The sequence below is a fragment of the Ptychodera flava genome, chromosome 18, assembly GCF_041260155.1.
Source record: "Ptychodera flava strain L36383 chromosome 18, AS_Pfla_20210202, whole genome shotgun sequence".
Taxonomy (NCBI): Eukaryota; Metazoa; Hemichordata; class Enteropneusta; family Ptychoderidae; genus Ptychodera; species Ptychodera flava.
This window is the reverse complement of record NC_091945.1, coordinates 14,298,597-14,321,002: the sequence shown is the minus strand read 5'-3', so window position 1 is coordinate 14,321,002 and position 22,406 is coordinate 14,298,597. Positions and strand designations below refer to the sequence as shown.

At 39.8% G+C, this 22,406-nt stretch overlaps 1 protein-coding gene across 1 annotated transcript in view; it reads right to left on the bottom strand.

Moving 5' to 3' along the window:
* The window catches only part of LOC139116933 (fibrillin-1-like), a 58,047-nt gene extending 47,710 nt beyond the window's left edge, over positions 1 to 10,337 (bottom strand). The window contains exons 1-2 of the mRNA XM_070679668.1: positions 10,142 to 10,337; positions 3,120 to 3,272 (exon numbers count right to left, since the gene is read on the bottom strand). Coding sequence (XP_070535769.1) covers positions 3,120 to 3,272; positions 10,142 to 10,211 — 223 coding nt within the window. The 5' untranslated portion in view covers positions 10,212 to 10,337. The remainder of the gene's footprint in view (positions 1 to 3,119; positions 3,273 to 10,141) is intronic.
* Positions 10,338 to 22,406: the final 12,069 nt, after the last annotated feature.

Below are 22,406 nucleotides of genomic sequence, written 5' to 3'. Positions count from 1 at the left end.
TGGGTTTTGCCTTTTCAAAACAATGGAATACCAAGATGGCACATTCCAACTTACGTAACACCTTTACTCTGTCAACTTGCCTGGTTGATTTGGAAGAAATTATAACAAAATATAATCGTCACCAACTCAGAATTCTCAGAGAATTCAGGCACCGAAAGTGTAATTTTGTGATCAGTCGTACAACAGGTTTATACGGTTGATTTGTTTTGTAGCCCGTTCATACCTGTAGAAAAGCCGCGGTCACCCTTAACTTCTGCACCCTGAATTAATGCGCCACGTGGTATTCTACTGCACTAAACCATTGAGATAGCACACAATGTACTACCTCCATGTTTCATGATATTATCTGTTTTCCTCCTACGAAATCTGTTCGTCCGATTCGCGATAAAATTTTTAAATGGTAGCTGAGCACACCTCTGAGCACACCTCGTTGTTAGCAACTGGTCATCATGTGGAAATCTAATCTACGGGAGGAACCCGAGACAGCTATTAAGCAAATTATGCCATACCATGAACTAACTAACTCTCTGTGTGTGTGTCTCTGTCTCTCTGCCCCTCTCTCTCTCTCTCTCTCTCTCTCTCTCTCTCTCTCTCTCTCTCTCTCTCTCTCTCTCTCTCTCTCTCTCTCCTCTCTCTCTCTCTCTCTCTCTCTCTCTCTCTCTCTCTGTACCGTTGTGAAAATCGTGGCAGATGATGAGTAATTTTTAGACGGCAAAGCGGTAAACTTTGCCGGTTGGGATTGGTTTGTGTCTTCTGTAAATTCAATACACATACAGTCATTATCCCGATGTGGTGCACATACATGTCGATTTCAAATCCAAGTCTGCTTGAAATCCACCAAAGTTGCATATGTTCGAACACAGACCCTGATTTTTCTGGGGTCTACGGTTCGAATGTTTGCCAATTGAACACAGTGTTAAAAATTAGTCTTAATCAGAAGAGATACACGTTTCATAAATTACGAAACTTGGAGGGATACAGTCGTCGGAACTGCGCTCAAAGGTCATATGGGACCCATACGACCAACGTAAACACTGTATCCAAGGTACGATGGTGATTGATGAAAGTTAAAACATATCTGTCATAATCTACATCGTATAATTTAAATATTGGAACTATGATTGTGAGGTTCATCGTGCACGGAACAAGAAACTCGCACAGGCGCAGTTCCGACAACGGTTTCCCTTTAACTTAACAGTGCGTTACTTGTTTGTCCGTCCGAAACGCAATTGACGTTTTGCTGCGTGCCTTCAGATATTGATCATTTGACAAAAAAAAACAATACAAATGAGTCATTGACATTGGTTCCTTTGTGATCGAAACAGAAATTCTTTCTCATTCATTTTACAAGCAATATCAAATATGTTATTTATTCAGTTTAATTTTCCTTTTATTTTCATTCCAAGTCATAGTGTTTGATTATGAACATCGGAACGTGTTATGATAGGGCGTTGTCGACATTCCTCGGACATCGTGACCTATCACGCAAGCTAGTCGTGAACGTTACAGAAAAGGTAAAAAACAATGGTTTGGCCAGCTACAGTGAGCCTTTAGCAGTTGTTTTCTTTTCCTAACAATGAAACAATTGAGCAAATGCCCCGTCTCTGCCTTCGGTAGAGCCCATCCCATCTTAATTGTCTTTCTCTTCAATCGAGCGGCCCTGGTGCCTCGCTATTCGGATGTAATCAGAGAACCATTTCGCTAATGTTTCATTTTTATCTCCCCTGGTAAATTACCGTGAGCCAATTCAACCGCTTTGGTCAAATGTTAGAAATATATATGTCTTATGTTAGTAAAAATATCAAAGCCTGTAAAACGAAGATTACCAAAGTAGTCAGTATCCCGTTTTCTCTGTTTCTTAGTTGGTTGGTTTGTCAGTTTGATACAGACTGTGCGGATCTCTAGTGGCTTTGAAATATTTTCCATGTTGAAGCACTTTGATTTTGAAACAGGAACATCGTCGTCGCGTTCTTTGAATTTGTGTGAGGATTTTGAAATACGTGTTTGTCGACGTCAACGAAGACCTTGAGAGAAGATTTCGAATGAATCACAACACATTTTTGGCACGATGGAGTCTGGAATGGACATGGCTTTCTATTTCCACAATGGTACGATTTTTTGCCGCCGTTTATAATCGATTGTGTATCATTGCACTTTGCCACAACGTGGCATCGATACATTTTTATATTTTCCTTTCTTCCAATCTTAACGCAACTGGCAGGATGTCAGAGAAATTAGAGACCACTGCTCACTTGACAACACAAGACAGCGAACCACTTATATACAGTAACCTTGGGCCCCCTAAAATAGTGATTTGTTTCCCGTCGTCGCGCGGCATCATGGGAAAACATGCGCGTCATGATTTTTTTTCGGTCCAGGGTTTCAGTTCCAGGATATATAAGTTACACTAATGTATGTTGAATTTAGAAAATGGAACTAGCAGGAACATAACATTACATGTGAATTCATTTTACGGATCAGCTGATACGTTCAATAAATGTTCTGAAATGTTCTTCGGGTTTGTTTCTTTCAGTGGCAGCCATGTTTGCAAAACGAACAGAAAAAAAAGAAAATCGCATGACTGCATCACTTTTTAATACCCCGAGGACGAGAAACGTTTTATTTGTTACTTTATTTTATTTTATGGGGGCAGCTCACGCATCATCATCGTCATGACAACTAACCCTGGCATCATCTAAACCATCACCACAATAATCATATTTTAACTCGTTTGTCAGACTTTTATAAATGGCATTTTGTTTTATAACGAAAATTAATCACTTTAGCAACTGACAGTTTTTTAATTCCATTTTCGACAAAAAAAATCACATGATGAATCAGGATTTCACAACACCTGGCATCAGTCACAGACATCGTCCATGTGCGCATGATCGTGAGAAATAGGGCCGATCAGGCACTTCCGTGGTTGTTGACGTTCCTTCCCTTTGCGTCACAAAATCTCATTAAATTCACAAGATAAATCCTGTCTGATTCCAATATAAATTCCTGCTTTGCCAGTCATTGTCTGGCGTGACACGGCGTCTTACAATCGAAAAAAGTTCCGATTTGCCTCCCCATTGTGGAAATAACAATTATCAAAGAAGTGACCCTCGCCCTACCTTCGTCCCCTGGCGTTTCCTCCGTCCCTACCGAGTCTTCCTCGTCGTTCAAACTCTCCTCTGGGGACTGTGTGGTAGCTCCCTGTACAAGTGCGAAGCTGCTCCGCATGTATACATTGCCATCGTGACCAATCTGAGAATGAGGAGCTTTGCCTGAGAAAAAAACAACATGCATAGAATATCGATTAGCCATGCATAACAAAGACCCTTAGACACAGAGGCATATGTAAGTGTATATATATATATATATATATATATATATATATATATATATATATATATATATATATATATAATTCCAGTTACGAATTTATACAACCAAAATTTCTACACTGCGACGTATGAATAAGTCATGCGAGTTTATTGTAAAACGAAAAAAGCTGCTCCGTTGCTGTGGTATAACTATTCTATGAGTTGGTAATACTTCATTTTCGATTCCCTTTGTTTTTCTAGGAGCGCGATTAGCAAAATGCAAACGAGTAAAACGGAATGTATATCAGTTTCTTTTCTTCTTTGGCCTAGAGACCTTTTTTGCATGAAGGGAGAGACCTATTTCGCAATGACTATGAAAGTTACAAGCGTTTGAGTATCGGTATTGTGACATGGGTTGTCGCCCTAACATTTCATGATACAGGGAATCGCAGAAAGGCAAACAAACATGATTTTCAAATGAGTGATTCTCTGCAGGGTAGGTTTTAAACAAGGACTCTGGAGAGGATTTGTGAAATAAAGGCACATAATCATTGAGTTCCGTGTTGCATTTGTACGGTAAGTCTACCCATTGTCGGCGAGACGACTGAACAGAACCTATAAGCACATACGTGTCTCTTTAGATTTTAGTGAGAATGAATGAAGTGGATGACAGAGAATGAAAACCAACTGAGTGTTACATCCGTTTGATGAGCATTTTTATGATGTCCACACACTGGAATGGTCCAGGAAACGGAACATCATTCTACAGAGCATGCCGTGTTCTCACTCTGTCGAATAAACGAAAGTGTTGAGTGAGGGCGGCCACCCTCAGTTTACCACGTCCTCGTGTTCTCGCCTTTATCCTAACGTGTAAATGTTCTCTTGCACTTTCGATTGTGATAACGTATTGAACGTGAGGTGACTGCCACTGGCATAATTCCACATGACTGAAACTGGTTCATCGCTTATGGCTGCCTGGACAGTGCATTCCGGTGAATCTTGAAAAACAATTTATTGTTTGTCGAAACTTTGGGGTCGACGTTTCAGCTTATTTCATTCAACGAAATTCAAGATGCGTACGTGGGATGTCAGTAAATATGTTTGACACAGAAATTAGGATAATGTTTTTCGAAATAAGCAATTGATAAAAGATTGAGGCTGAACAATTTGAAAAAGACGCAGACATAGACTTTCCTCAAAAAATAGATTAAGCGACGCTCATTTTCCTGTGCGATGGTGAGCGTGCAAAAATAGTGCTTTATTAAATATATATGTTCAGGTCAAAATTAAAGATATCAGCTATTTGGTCGAACAGGAGTCTGTTGTTGTGTGAGTTTAACTCAAACATGGGCGTTTAACGGGGCGTTTCTCAGTTATACGAATATTGTATGACGCGTGCCTCATTAACAGTTAAACACTTGGAAATACTGTCATCGTTGTAACAGCATGCGCCGACTCGTGTAACTTATTGTATCTCTGACGTCACGCAAAGTAATATGCAAATTGAGATTGAGTCACGACCGCGTTTATATCGATCAATTCTTTTATATAAAAAAGTGCAGACAAAGAGGCCTTGAAGCCGAAAGGTCATCCCTTAGTGACGAACGTGGCAACCTTAGAAAAAGATGATACCGTTTTGTGTAAATTGAAGAACTGTTATACATAAGAGGGTAAAAGTAAAATACTGAGCTTGCATATTGCTCGCTCTATTAATCTAGTCTTGTGGGTCGGTGCATGTATAGTATGTTGGTATTTAATTCCCCGCATGTTTGACACCATGCAGCAGGTCACCTCTAATCGTATGACTGCGACGGGAAGTTTCCCAAGATATGTTATGGCAGTGGCGTCCCTATTCATAAATAAGATCCTAAACCCGCCAAAAGGAATTATTTTACTGTTTAAATCGCGCTCATCTCTCTACAGATGATTTAGACTAGGACACAGCCGTGGGTGACTTTCCACCTTCGAGCTTCAATGGGAAATGCGGTAACTTTGAACAATGTAAGCGGATCACTGGGAAGACGATACAACCGAGCGCCCTCTGCTCCCCTCCTATCATACAGTACACCCAATTGCATAGCCTATCCACAGTCACCTGTGGTCTATTCCGCTCTGCGTCTATATATGTTCCCCATAGACGTGTGTACATACCTGATGTACACACGTCTATGGGGAACATATATAGACGCAGAGCGGGATAGACCACAGGTGACTGTGGCCTATCCGACACATCGCTGTTCACTTTCTTAAGAAGTCCTTCTGTATTCCTCCACGGCCTTCCTCTTAAAATTTAGCTTTCATACACCCGAAAGAAGAGAGCTGAAGAAAGATCCGCCCCTTCTGCGATCGAACATCCGGGATACATTCATGTCGTGTAAAAAGTGCTGAGGCCACCCTCGGTTGGCAGTGTCATAGGCGACTAAGCGATGAACAATAAAATATCTTTTTAATTGATTATCTGCCTTTCCGCGACTGTTGCAAGATATCACGATTTTTTTTTCGGGAAAATGGAGAAACGCGAAGGACAGTACCAGACATTTATATTATTTTTCATAATGTTTTTCGACTTTGCAACTTTGGCGACCAAGTGTATGAATGTCATATCGCAGATCCCACCGAGAGGGCGTATACGCTAGTAGGACGTTCATTCGCGGAGAACGATGTCAATTAATACACAGTCTGTGATTAATATGAAATGATTATTGATGTCCAGATGAAATATTTTTCAGCAATAAGAATACATATTACGCGTGCTCAGACTGTTAAAAATCTGAATACGTTTGTTAATCTTAAAATACCTAACGGTATTAGTAAATCACTGATCTTCGACAGTATTCCTGTCCGGTGTACCCTCCTATCAAATCAACAAAAATTTCCAGATGTACATGGCGCGATTCTGCCGTCATGATTTGACTAACAGTCGGCGCATTTTATGATTGTACAGTATATTGTGCGTCCAAATTAATAAAGACAGCGATTGTGACAATCTGTTGCATTTGGTAATGAACCCTTTTCACACTTCGACCTTTCCAGGTTACCCTACACCTTGCGTTATATGGTATCCCGGAGATCTCAAACTCCGTGAACGGTAGAAACCTCTAGTCATCGCATACTAACTTCAAACGACTGGTAAAGTAGTGAAGTGTTTGATAGTTTAATTGCTTGCGATCTTTCGTTTTCTCTCGAAATCAAAACTTTAAAAATGAATCTAAAGAGGAACGTTACTACAGTGCGGGCCGGGGTGTTTTGCTGTAACATACTCCCAAACGATGCAACTCAGAGACAGTTGCTATTCAACAATTGCCAGTAAACTTCAGTTACATTGCAGATTCTACATCTTTTAATATACTTTGAAGAACTTGATAAATTGGCACTGTCCGTCAACGTTTGTGAAATCGCTAGGATGTTGAAAACAAGAAGCGATATAATGACACAGTTCCAGTTATCAGGGACATTGAACGTCGATTGGAAATGAGATGAACAAGTAGCCAAGCGGTACTTAGACAATACTGCCATAGTTAAATGGTTTGTTACTCAGTCGGCGAGCAATAACAAAAGCTTTAACAAAGACGAGTAAACAGCTAAACACAACAACCATGAAGAAATAATTTACATAAACGATCACTTCTCATAATCCCCAAGATGATCCCAGGAATGGAAAGTTTAGTTTTCTTCAGATAACTTCTTTTAGAATCTTAGTTGGGCCGAAGAACTATGCCGGGTGTTTGTATAGAGTTTACGAGTTCTCCGTAGATGATATAGCAATACATATTTCTTAATAATTTCGTTGCTCTACCCCAACCGTGCGTATATGAATGCATATATTGCGCTTCAGTGATTCTTGGCGTGGTACTCAGAAAAGGGATTTGTCCTTTCATGTGAAGGGATTGGTGTCAGAAGACATTATGTAACGACACAATGGTCCTTACACACAGAAAACTATTATACCCTCGCCTCCTCTTGTCACTTTTAATGGTTACGAAATATTACGGTGAGTTTTGAAATTTCTCCGACAAAAAAGTGGATTTGCCAGTGAGATGTACAGAATTTGCCAGGCGATGTTCAATACACGTTTGTTGGTCGTTATGCTGTTGTTTTTGTTGTTTTTTGTTTGATCATGGACGTTCAAAAAGATTGCTCTTCTTTCTTCTTCACATGGTAATTTTTATCTTTTCTCACGCTGGACAGGACGAAACCATGAGCTGAATTCATGTAAAACTAAAAATAGTAATTCTTTCTCTTAGTTCAAGAGCCAGTCTGGTTTACAGCGAGTATGGTGAAATAAAGGAGATATGCAGCATATTCTGTTTCCTGTTGATATCTGCTCTGTGATACATATTTCGTTCCACGGGGGACATGCGTGTAAGTCCACACTACATTGACATCACCTCTTCTAGCTGTGTGTGGGACAGATTTTCACAGCTGATACCAATGTTCCTTTGTCCAGTCACTGATTTCGTAGCCTCACTTTCGAACATTTCCCCATTTCCGCGTTACATAATTGGTCGGCAACCAATTACTGTGCTCGAACCTCGGATACCGATAGCGATATTAGAACATTTTGTCGACCGATTCGTGAACTCTCTAACAACTCTCAGTTGATTGTGGGTGCTAACCCCTGTCTAGATGTTGTCGACGCCCAGTATTGGTAGCTTGAACGTATGTTACCATATACCTTGCAGCGATTGTGACTATGATGTAACTAAGGTCAGGAGGTTTCCAGGTTACTCATACAGATTCTCGCACACAATTTCCGTATCCTTCAGAACACGAGAAAGACGCCGTGGTGCCTATGTCCTGATGTTCGGCTGACTGGGACAGCGGAAAGCTATGGTTCATTCGTTGGAATTACAGGTGCATCCAACGAAGCTGTTCGTGCGAAAAAGGTGTTAATGCGCAGTTTTTCAGCGGACGGGCAAAACTTGAAAACGATCAGTGGGCGGAAAGAAAAAGCCAATTCTCACGGTGGACAGGGAAGAAATTGCAGGTTTTACAACGTACAGGGGGGAAATCTCTGGCAGTGCGTACAGGAGAATAAGTACAGCGGAATGATATGATTGATCAAACTTCAGGAAAGACTAAACTCCCAAATTAGAGGGGAGCAATGTTCCAAGGTTGAAATGATAAGTCTTCAGCGGGAGGGTATGTTTTCCATGTATGCTGGTGGGAGGGCAGTTACGAACACTTCGCTTTCCCCTTCAAATTACAAAGGCAAGGTCACAAGAGTGTGAACTCAGCACATCAGCTTATGAAACATGTTCTGTGGTGATTTCTTTTAAGAATTGACCGGATTCATCAGTTGGCTATTTCTGGAAGTAAAAGCTAACAGTTAAAACATTACCTTGACGGTGTCGTTTCGGTTCTATTTTACGTCACAGCGAGGGTTAACTTTCTATTATTGTTAATAACGAGAGGGCACCAGTCATTTTCATATTGCGAATTCCAGTAAATCATATTTAGGGTTTGGAATACAATCAGCTCATTGGCTAGAAGTTTTTTGGAGTGTGAGATTTTTTTTTAACTACCATACTTTCGTATTTGTAAACGCAGTGTATCTTGTAAGTCCTGTAAAGGGAGATTGGACATCCTATGTAGAGACATGAGAACGTGTAGTCCGTGTTAACTTGTAGAAAACAGCTAACAGCCATGCGATCGTTGATCGTGAGGGTCTTGTACAATAAATATACTGTAACTTGAGAGTGGAGATGGCCGCAAAAGTCACAAGGTTTTTGAAAGTATTCTCTTCACCCAGTAAGTTTCCATGGAAAATTGTGTGGTTTGGAGGAGAGCCAGAGGAATAACACTTTCTATGTGACAGCATCTCTATGAAATCTTGGTCAATCGGATCGCACACTGTATGGGCCCATCGTCAATTGCAGAAAGTTCACCAAGGCATGGATGTAGATTTTTTACATCCATGATCAAGGTTAGGACGCGCTGGAGACGAACATGACACTGTAGGGGTCGCATTTTTGACACAAGGAAAAAGTGCCTCGACATAAAGGGGTCATAGAAGGAAATGAAGGCTGGACGATCGCACCATCGATACACACCTACACGGTGTACTTGATATGTAGACTCGATTCATCGATTATATAACCGCTTAAACAACGGTATGTGGGTTGGCCAATAACTTGAGTCATTTAACGCTGGAAATTTATGGCAGATATATTCAAGCTCTCGTTAAATGGATCTGCCTCATGTACACCTAATGGTCTTTTGCTAGGTTCTTTCTGTTGAGTTTCATATATATTCTAATATTGTCGGTTGTACTGTCCCGAAAGCGTTCTATTGGCAAATTGAGTGTTTCAAACTTTCACTGTGTCCGGCTTATTTGATAAATTGCCGGGCGTACACGCCTCTGCCCGCGTTCAAATCGCTTTAACTTGACGTTTAAATGAAAGGCACTTTCACTGATTTGAAGGTTTTGACAGTCATGACAGGCGAAGCTCTGTCTTGCAGGATCACCGGCAGGACAGACTAGACACTCAATAAACGGTATCGTTACTTAAATTATAAGGTAAATTCCTCAGACCACAAGCCGCTCCCAGGCAACCACCGCAGCACACTTCGACCGCCGTCGATTCATTTTCACGTACGGAGCTACAAGTGGTCTCGTCGAGACACACTAGAAATAGACGCACGGTTCTGAATAAAATAATAGAACCACCAACCAGGTGTGGCCTTGTGATGCTATCTGACCGAGAGATAGAAGTACATGAATGTAACCCATACTTAAAAGTGAAACCGTGGAGATTAACATGAGAATCAACGGCGAGCAAGTTCAACTGCGGCACTCTGTATGCACACGCTATAGCTCATCGGCTTACCTGGTATATCGGTCATAATCACCAATAGAAGCAGAATATATCCGGCTGCTCTGGTGGTAACGGATCTCATTTTCCCGCTGTTTTTTGTTGGGTATTAACCCTGTAAAAAATCACCTGTAATTCATGGAGGCGATGTGGACATGGGAGCCAGGTCGACAGTGGCTTTCTTGTTAAAATTTAGGGGACCCCACCCAAGCCACCCATTGTTTTCCCTATTGTCATGTAAAATAACGCAACCATGAATGGGCTTTACAACGTTGTACAGCACTTTTCTTTTCGAATCGGTGGCCACAAATTCATTTACATACCGCTCTCTGCTGAACACTTTCTGAGCTCCACGGAACTTCGTCGGTGCTGTCAACAGAGTGAGGTGCGGGAGGAAGAGGAAAAAGAGGGAAGATCGAGGATTGGGATAGATGTTAAAGAAGTTGAACTAACTTATATCGATACTTTTATTACTGCTCATAACCGATATAAACTACAGGTACCCGGATAATAGTATGCAGTACCCACGTAAAACGAAAGAACAATAACAAAAACTTGAATTTGGAAATCACTTACATGTAACCACGTGTGACTTAATTTTTCTTTCAGTATACCCTTTATCTTAAAAAAACAACACGGTTGAAATGAAACTGGGTCTTGTTTTTTTAATACAGTTTAATGATGTACGTTAACAAGGAAAGTGTTAGTGTCGCTTATAACAACTAAAACTAAAGACATTAACACGTCTGTGAAAGTGCGTAGCCGACGCTGTAAGTGGTCACGCGCCTTCACGGGTCTTCTGGTCACGTGATTTAGTAACTGTATGATTCGTTAATTATTTGAAAACAAATTTAGGGTTTCAAACAATTTCCCGACAATATTCGATGTAGCCCATGTTGGGTGCAACATAACGGTGGGTATTTTCTCTCGACAGAAGTCACGGTCCAACAGCATTCAAAAGGATGCATACAATTATATTTCCATGCGGGCGTCCGCAATTATGACTCATGAATTTTCGTCCGGTTCTTTCATTTCATTTATTTTACGCGGGTTCCTTTCAATGCGTCACTTGAAAAGTGAAGTCAATTGTAAATATACAATCTCGAGGGACAACAAAAACAGCAGACATGAATTATAGAAGTTATAAACTTGAAACGCCCCAGTATTGTGTTCCTTGGCTGGTTAAATAGCTGGCAACGTAGACGTAACACTGGGTGCCACTGAAGCAGACTGTGCCCGTATGTGAACATTTTTTACAAATCAACATAACCTAAGGGGTTCAGTCGCTTCACAAAAATACGGAAAGCCCCTTAAAGAAATATCTTTGTTTTAATGGTGAAGACTGGGTCGAGAGTTCTCCAAGTGCTCAGTGACCGCAAATAAACTCTATATGACCTATATACGCTTTTCATCTAACTTATCACGCAAGAATTAGGATAATTTAAGCTTAATTGGTTTAAATAGTAAAATTAAATTAGCATAATTTAATTGACTAAGAAGATATCGATAGTTTATATATTGGTACAATGTGTATTTCAAATCAATGCGGTACATTTCTTGCAGTAGGGTATATAAACTTCACAACGTAAACGAAAAGTGGCAGACATTTTGGTGAAGTGGCACTCCCATTTGAAGCAGCTGGTTCTGCCGAAAGTAACGTTAATTGCATCTTGACTAAGCAATTCGACCACAACAAGTGGAAGATGTATATCTCTTTAAAACTTGAGGAAGTGCAATAGGTACACAACGATGCCCCCTTGAGAAAATAATTGGCAGTGGGCCAAGATATGTTACTTTCCGAATCCGAAATACACTGTTTGCTTAGCTGTTGCTATGCGCCACCAACGATACCGATAAGTGCAGTGTGAGACTTGCATTATTGCTAATCTCTAGCATGTTTAATTATTACAGCCGGAAAAGGGCGGCAAATTCTTTGTTTTGGTTCTATCAAAATCATTGAACCCCTTACTTAATCAAAATAGAATATGATTCTCCTTAGAACATGATAGAAATGACTTCATGACCTCTCGGACTGTTGATAGAGCAAACCTTGACAAATTTGTTGATATAGTAATTTTGGTCTTTGCAAATGTTCCAATAAGTGGAATTTTGATTTGCCTAAAAGCATATACATTTCACACAAATTTAAATCCGAAATTCAATTTTTTTAGAAGACAATAATGGTCACCAGCGGTACATTTATACACTCTGTGTTAGCAGTAACATCATTGGTGAACAACATTTTCAAATACTTTTGAGATCTAACATATACCACTCTGTGTCTACAACGCTTTAAAATGTTCTCCGTTACTTGTACTGCTGATACTTTCATCGATTACGGTATCATCATCATCATCATCATCATCATCATCATCATCATCACCACCACCACCATCATCATCATCATCATCATCATCATCATCATCATCATCATCATCATCATCATCATCATCATCATCACCACCACCACTACCACCATCATCATCATCATCATCATCATCATCATCATCATCATCATCATCATCATCATCATCATCTCATCATCATCATCATCACCAGCACCAGCACCACCACCATCACCACCATCATCATCATCATCATCATCATCATCATCATCATCATCATCATCATCATCATCATCACAATCATCATCATCACCACCACCACCACCATCATCATTATCATGCTCATCATTCTCATCATCATCATCATCATCATCATCATCATCACATCTCTACAGGGATCGAAATATTTATTTGCCAACATGCACACTGTGTGTGTCACGTTCGCATCAACATCCGCAGCTCTTCTAGGCTGTGTACAGTGCACAGGTCATATTATACCAATAGTATCGATGTATTCCAAAATATTCTCTCAATCATCATCCAACCCCGTGCTTCTCCTTCGCCATTAATGGACCATATTGCTATGGTTTCATCTTCTCTTAGTTTTACCGCCTGTGTACTGAAGTTCAATCGCATGGTCACAGGTAACTCAACGCTTATTACTAGGGTACAAGTTTCTTCAATAACGTTACAGATCAAGATGACGGCTATCAAACGACATAAAGTGAACTTCAAACAAGTACAAGGTCTTCGTTTAATACATAATTTAAACTGTGGCCTACCGGGAACCAGGAATATCCTCTTTGCTGCTTAATTTTAAGGCTAGGCGAGCCCACATAGACTTGTAAAGCCAAGATTCTGATACGATAGATAATACGTGTATTCACACTATAATGGTAAAATTGCATGTACTTCAGAAAACGAAACATGCATACAATCATTTCTATTCCCTGGAATACATTTTAACACTAGATAAAAAGTGTCCGACAGGGTCACGGTATCTTTTTAAAAATCGAGTGACGCCCCTACCGTGGTTTGTGAAAAAATAATGCTCCCCTTTTGCAGTTTTCCACTTTTCCTTACATAACGTTGGTTAACGGGTGGGACGCTATTGTTTTACGTTTATCAGGAGCACGCCCAGTTGCAAAAGCTAATATGATGTGTAACTCAAAATGAAGTATTAAACTAACCTATATGCTACACTTTTTTATTGGACGACCCTGTGAGAGAAACACCGAAAAACTGACACGACTTCGAATATTTGCGTATTTCGATATTTGGTAGCTGAAGCCAATAAACCATGCTAATTCTTTTGGCAATATATGATTTTTCACGTCAGTATTCAAAAGAAATCTACGCGATCTGACCATTTTTTTTCCGTGGTGCATTTTGCATCTAGAAATGCCATGAATTTTGACAGTTAATTTGCATGATGTGCTACCTGCTTTCGCAAGTTCGAGAGCAAGATCGGTCACGTTGGTCATACAACGTGATACAAGTCTCGGCAACACTGCATTTGTCGTTCATTTGCAATAATATTTGTCACATCAGAAATACAGCAAAAGCTTATGAACTGGAAAGAAAGTTTTTAATATGGTAAATTATTAACATTTTATTTGCTTCTCAAGCGATAACATGCATATTGTACAGAAATTATCACATTGGAAAACTCCCCGTTCACTCCGTGCTGGAAATATTTGAAGCATTAAAATTGCCAAAAGCAAAAGGCGAACAGTATGGGGCGTAGCCTTCACTGAAAGAAGTCAACGTTGGCTCCGGCTTGTTGTTCAGAAAGTCCGGGTTTTCGAAGGACACTGTGCTCGCTGTTTACATACACCAGGAAACTCAAAGCTTAGTGCTTGGTACCCGGGGAGGGGGTAACTTGTGGTATCTTCATGCAGGGGTGTGCCGCCGAAGTTGAGAACATCTACCCAAGATGTATATTCAGAATATGACCCATTGTTAGGGTTTGCTTTACAATTTCGGGGAATTTTCACCATTATTCTGTTGCATGTGAAGGTTTCCCTAAAGCATGGAACATTTTGTGAACGACCAATGTTTATGTTTTCTCGGATGAAAAATCGACCCATGTTTTAAATTTACTGTTCTTTCGCGAAAAAGTGACCCTTTCGGGTGGGACATACCTGTGCACCTTTTCTATGGGACTGCCCCCCCCCGGGCGGGGGGTTTGGTACTAGAAACCACGACATAGAAACAGACGTAAAATGTTCCATAGAGCTAGGCAAAATGACAGTATCGTTTTTCAGCTGGCCTACTTTTCACACTCAAATGACGAGGCAATGCGAGAAATTTTAGCACTTTGGAAGGAAATTATCCTCAAATGCTGCCATCCCTGTGTTACTCTTTTGAAATTACATTTTAGACATTCACAAAAAAGACGGTGAAAGGTAACTTACTCCAAGAGCTTCAAAAAGAGTTCAACGGACTGGTATTGACCTAACTTGAGAGTCCGAGTATCTGTCACTTATGTGCATTCTAACTTGATACAAGATCAGATTTTTGGGGACCGCGGATAATTATATTACGCGCACCGTAACGAAAGTCAGTGCGTCTGATTTAAAACCCCTCTCCTCTCCTTCCCGGGAATAAAAGTTTGGAAATGCGAAAAACCCGATGACTAAATCATGATTTGAACTTTTCATCGAAAATGATAAATTGTTTGAAAGAGTTTTTTTAGAAGTTTAAACTGCAAACAAGTGTTTTGAACGAATACTGCAATATTTGCTTGATGCAGCATCACTCAATACATGCCGCGGTTTATGTGTGGTAACTATGCACATACAGTACCTTCTACAGTGACTTTTCGGGGCCATCTCGGCTGTAATAACTGTGCCCCTTACATAACGTTGGCTATAGGGTAGGACGCTATTGTTTTATTACTATAAGGAACACGCCTAGTTGCATAAGCTAATAACACAATTGGAACTAGTTTGAGATAATTTGATGGTAAAGTTATGTCACTTTCATCTAAAAATGTAACCTCATCTGCTTTTCTTTTTACGTTACACACTGTTTATAAGTAATTTCTAGTATTGCAACATTAAACGTAGGGCACCTGACATTTTTGAGAAATTTGAAAAATATGAAGATCCAATTATACCAAATTACATGTAGTTCCAATCGTGTTTAATATAATGTGCAACTCGAAGTGAAGTATTAAACCAACCTATACGCTACACTTTCCTCTTCCCCGGGAATCCCCAGGGGAATGCTTTCCGTCTATTTGACCTTGTGAGAGAGAAACTGACATGACTGCGAATATTGACGTATTTCGATATTTGGTAGCTGAAGCCAATAACAATAGTAATTCTTTTGGGAAATATTTGATACTTCACGTCAGCATACAAAAGAAATCAAGGCAATCTGACAATTTCTTCCCGATGTGCATTCTGCATCTAAATTTACTCAGAAACGCCATGAATTTTGACAGTTTGTTTGTATGATGTGTTACCTACTTTCGCAAGTTCGAGAGCAAGATCGGTCACGTTGGTCATACAGCGTGATACAAGTCTCGGTAACACTGCATTTGTCGTTCATTTGGAATGACATTTGTCAGGTCAGATATATAACAATAAGCTTATGAACTGGAAAGCAAGTTTTTAATATGATAAATTCTCAACATTTTACTTGCTTCTCAAGCGAGAACATGCATATACAGAAATTATCACATTGGAAAACTCCCCGTTCACTCCGTGGTGGAAATATTTGAAGCATTAAAATTGCCAAAAGGCGAACAGTATGGGGCGTAGCCTTCACTGAAAGAAGACAACGTTGGCTCCGGCTTGTTGTTCAGAAAGTCCGGATTTTCGAAGGACACTGTGCTCGCTGTTGACGTACACCAGGAAACTCAAAGCTTTGTGCTCGGTGCCGGAGGGGGGGGGGGTAGTTGTGATATTTTCATGCGGAGGTGTGCCGCCCATCTACCAATGTATATTCAAAAAATATGACCCATTGTCAGGGATTTCCTTGGGCAAATTTGGGGAATTTTCACCTTCAACGTTTATTCTGTTGCATCTGAAGGTTTCCCTACAGCATGGGACATTTTCTTTGTTATCGACCCAAGTTTAGCGATTTTTTTTGCGAAAAAGTGACCCATTCGGGCGGCATATACCCGTACATCTTTTCTATGGGACTGCTCCCCCGGACGGGGGGAGGGGGGCTCGGTACTAGAAACCACCACAACGTAAAATGCACCATAGAGCTAGTCAAAATGACAGTGTCGTTTCTCAGCTGGCCTACCTTTCTCACTAAAATGACAAGGCAATGCGATATCTTTATATTTTTTGCTTGAGGTAATATGCGCCTCAAAATTGTTAGAATTAATTTTTTGCTCAATTTTTGACCATTCTATTGCAATACCTATAAAAGTCGGGGCTCACTTTAGAAATTTTGGCACCTTGGAAGAAAATTATCCTAAATGCTGCCATCCCAATGTTACTCTTTTGCTTAAAAAATTACAGTTTAGATATTCACAAAAAGACGGTGAAAAGTTAACTTATTCCAAGAGCTTCAAAAAGAGTGCAACGGACTGGTATTGACCTAACTTGAGAGTCCGAGTATCTGTCACATATGTGCATTCTAATTTGATACAAGATCAGATTTTTGGGGACCGCGGATAATTATATTACGCGCACCGTAACGAAAGTCAGTACGTCTGATTTGAAACCCCCTCTCCTCTCCTTCCCGGGAATCAAAGTTTGGAAATGCGAAAAACCCGATGACCAAATCATGATTTGAACATTTCATCGAAAATGATAAATTGTTTGAAAGAGTTTTTTTAGAAGTTTAAACTGCAACAAGTGTTTGAACGACGAATACTGCAATATTGCTTGATGCTACATCACTCAATACGCGGTTTATGTGTGGTAACTAGGCACATACGGGAAGTTCGACGTTGCGTTCGATGACTGTAAAACACCTTAAGCCTTTCCCCCGAACATAAGAATGAGTTTCATTTGTCAAACGCGGGTTTTACTTGTCCACGGCCCCTAACAGCGCATACATGAAATCCAAAAGTCTATGTCACTTTCTGTCGTGTATACAGTGCACTGTCAATTGTATCGCGTGTACTTTTTTCCAGAGAGGGCGAATAAAAGACTAACGCTTTTTGATCGACGCGCACAAGGTCGGTTAGCCAAGTTTTTTTTTTTTTCTTGCCTACAGGCGTAATTTACAACTTTTAACAATCATGTCCGTCAACAAAAATGAACCGTTCCATTGACCGTCTATTGACACAGCAAAAGCGCATTGATCGAGCAAACTCTTGGACAAAAACAATATTGTGAACAAACGGTCTAGGAAAATACTTACATAGCAATGCGTAGACGCTTGTATAAACATTTTATAGGTGTTTGACATTACGTGGATTTTACCATCATAAGGACAACCTACTTTTTTGAACTCTTAGCAAACCAATCACAAGCCTTTAGGTATGATAGTCAGTCGGAACGAGTCATCGTTAATGACATAGTCCAAGTGGATCAACTTTTTACTGATCCGTGTTTTGATTGTGACATCTCTATTTTTTGTATTTTTCACAATCACTGCACGGTACTAATTGATTTGCATCTTGGAATCATAGTACAATGTCCTTGAACAAAGTTTGATTTGAATTGGTGCCGGAACATAAAGGCTGTGGATAAAAAATAATCGTGAAAAATGGCTGCAACGGCATCCGCATTGGATCGTGTTATGATACAAATGGATTTGCATGTATATATAACTGTACACAAGAAATGTTGAATTAGATCTGTTCAGGCATGTCTGATGCGTAGTTGTGGGGAATATTAGAAAATTCAGTAAGTTATCAATCTGATTCGAATTCACAACCTGTGGTAACCATTCACTTAGTGAAGACATTGGCGATCAGAACCACTCGACTATATCCCCACTAAACGCGACAAGATGGCGGTCTTGAGGCCATGTAAGTTATGTTACCACCAACATTAACATTGGACATGTATGCCGTGGTACATTGTCCTTGAACAAAATTTGAGATAACATCGGTCAAAACTTGCCATAGTTATAGCTCTAGGAATGAAGAAATATATGATAAGTTGGGCCCCAGCAGTGATATTGTATCATATCATCTCAGTGACGTGCCTATGTATGTGCAGTCATATCATTGTACTTGCTCTGAAACAAGACGCTAGATATGAAAAAGTGAAACAAAATGTCCATGACGGTCATATTGGATCGTATCACAAAATATATTGCTGTGCATATGTATACACTGAACGGTAATGTCCTTGTACTAACTTTGAAAGGAATCGGTCAGTCGTGTTTAAAATATGGTTGGCTTTTCAGATCATCAGTCTCAGATCTCAGATCCTCAAATTAAGAGTTTGATCTCAGATCTCGACACCTCAAAACTCTGATTCAAAATTTGAACCTATACGTCTCGTATCCTCGGTATAATTTATAATGATAGTATAATGATAGTAACAATGATAAAATAGCTATTTAAAATGTGTAAGGTCACAATTTTGAAAAACTGTCGCCGACATTAACGCTCGATTAAAGGGAGGGGGTCGTGCGACTTTCTTGTTTACAAACAATGTATTTCATGCATGATATCTAGATGCATCACGTCAACATAGCTGCAACATTTAAATTTTACGATATCCATTGTTAACAAACATGTTTTAACTTTCATCAATCGCCAACGTGCCCTAGATACAGTGTTTGCATCGGTCGTAGGGGTCCCTGGCAACCTTTGAGCAGAGTTCCGACGACCCCCTCCCTTTAAGCGTTACAAGAACACCGGCTTCACACTGTACGGAATCTGACCCAAGAACTCCTGATCCCATGCATCTAATATTGATCGGTTATATACAATCTACATCAGTTATGAACTGCCATGGAATATGAAATATGTGATATAAAGGCAATTTCAAATTCGACAGATTTTCTCCTGAGAATGGCAACCGTCTCGATCGATCGATCGATCTGAATCTGAGTCTTGTAATCTTGGTTTGTCAGGAGAATGATGACAAGTCCACTCTCTAAACTGGCTCTAAACATGAAAAAATTGTAACAAAATGGCCGTATTGAATCATTTCGCGAAACAAATCTACGTACACATGTATGATATAGGGATATGACCATGTTACAACTTTTCAGAAAATCGGTCTAGGCATCTCCGAATCCTTCGGACAGACGCACGTACGCACGGATTCATGGACTAGTGGGCTGACGAAAACCCATAGGTCACCCACGGATTTCGTCCTCAGTGATTGAAAGGCCGGGGCTTTTTAGTTGCTGCAGGTCAAATGCTTCTATCATTTCGAACATCACAGTAGGAATAAAGGTAGATTAGAGACCCACGGCGTTTACAAAATGAAAATTCTGCAGGCAATTATCTACCCAGTCTACATTTAGAAGCAAGCATTGCAACATGTCGTTTATGTGTGTCTGTCTGTCTGTCTGTCTGTCTGTCTGTCTGTCTGTCTGTCTGTCTGTCTGTCTGTATGTATGTATGTATGTATGTATGTATGTATGTATGTATGTATGTATGTATGTATGTATGTATGTATGTATGTATGTATGTATGTATGTATGTATGTATGTATGTATGTATGTATGTATGTATGTATGTATGTATGTATGTATGTATGTATACATATGTACTCTACATACATACATATATATATATATATATATATATATATATATATATATATATATATATATGTATACAGATGTACTCTACATACATACATACATACATATATATATATATATATATATATATATATATATATACAGATGTTCTCTTTCTCTCTCTCTCTCTCTCTCTCTCTCTCTCTCTATATATATATATATATATATATATATATATATATATATATATATATATATATATATATTACATTCAGATAAAGATAGACACACACCACGACAGTAAAAGCTTATAGGATAAGTATGTACCGGTCGGCTTAACATTCATATGCTTGCGGGAGGGGGCCACCAAACTTTTTCTCGCCAACAGAGGGGGCTCTGAAAATGTTGACTACCACCATGGGGCACAAATAGGGAAACGGATTTCTCTTCAGCGCCCCTCCCCCGCACCATTAATAATGCTCGTGCCCTTAACATTGGCAACAGAAGCGTCATTTCATTCATCGTGCTCTGACAGAAGATATGACTCGATTTTGCGCAGTTTACTTTACTTCGGGCTCCCTGGAACAACATTTCAACATCGTTGAGTTATACTATCTGCATTTTGGAAGCAAGCATTGTAACATTGCATTTATGATGCAAATTAAATCTATTTGAATACAAAGATGACAATCGAGTTGTCAGCTTCATATGGCGATCAAAATTTTACCGCTTTTCAGAATGAATGGAAAGGTGGATAATTTACATTTGAGAGGTACCGGTCTGATCTCCAAGATAAAGCCGTCCGTGCAGTAAAGAATCTGTTCTAGCACTTACGCCATTTTGTAAATGTGTTTTTGCGAAGGACGGCTATGCCGTTCAGCTTCAGTCGTTCCACGGTGGAGGGCCTGTGACTCTGCCAAGCCGCCAGAGGCGACGATTTCTTTTCTCTTTTCGTGTCAACACAGCTTTAAATAGTATCGGTTTTACAATATAGCACCACCCTGTTATGTCATCTGGCTGTTTTAAGCTGTGCTCTTCTCGATAACCAAAATGGCAGAGCTGTTCGCTGTTACAAAGTTGCACAGCTGTAGCAAAGCCGCAGCACACAAAGACGACCGTTATGAGATGAGACTTAATAAACGCAACAAGCCGTCTATGATAACTAATCTATGCTTCATTCTTTACCCATACAAAAGCTGTCGAATTTTCATAAAAAAACTCGGCTCGGGAGGCGTAGTCGCACGTCAGAGCACTTCATCTCCGGTCATAAAGTTAATATTTCGTAAATTCTGAGAGCTTAGAGCTGGCATAATTGTTATTTCCAGAACAAAACAAAATTGGTATTAACGTCAGCGAAACACATAGCATGCCATGTTTGTACACTTGCTTAAAAATCGATCGAAATGATGACACGAATTTTAATATTTTCATTTTGACATTTGCGATAACATCGTCAATCCACTGATGGTGCAAAAGGGGAAGTTAATAATATATATAAGCTTGTTGTTGCGTAGCACAGTTTGTTGAACTTCATTCTCATTGGAACAACTGGTAAACATTGTTAATTGAACTCAATAGTCAAAGTAAATGCCGTGAAATCTTTTAGCACTCCTATACTTTGTTTTTTGGGTGTTTTGTTTGTTTGTTTGTTGTTGTTGCTGCTGCTGCTGCTGCTGGTGTTTGTTTTGTGTTCCTTTTGATGTCGCAATGCGGGTGTCCTTCACTTACACTCTTCGAGTAACAGAAGAGAAGCATGCGTCTGTACACGGTCTATATGACATTAAAACACAGAAGGGCAAGCGCGTGTACACACCTCTCACCTTTCAATTCTGCCATTATGCTACTCACTTAGCGGCAGCCCTTCAGTTCAGAGAACCAAATCGCCATCAGTCCTATACCCGATCTGAGGATAGATTTATCTCTGCTGGACGGAGTCCCATAACCTGTCATGTGTGACGCCAGTTTTGTTTGTGTTTCTGCACACCCTTGAGTTTCTTTGCTCTGTATATCCCTATAAAATGCAGTACATCTTCATGAGACCTAAATATAAATTCGCACATCTACCAAGCAAAAAATGAAAAATGATTAAATGGCCAGTAGCTGTAACTAATCATATGTTTTTTCACTATTTTTGTATTTTTGTAAGTCAAGTACAGTTTCTTGCTTGACCCCAAAGCATGTTGAGATACACGTATAGACTGCGTTTTTATTGAGCAAGGTAAAGTCTCTGTAATACTTTTTCTCTATGGACCAGTGGTCTATTATTATGAAATAAATGATTGATTGATTGATAAGTTGTTATCGTTGACAAG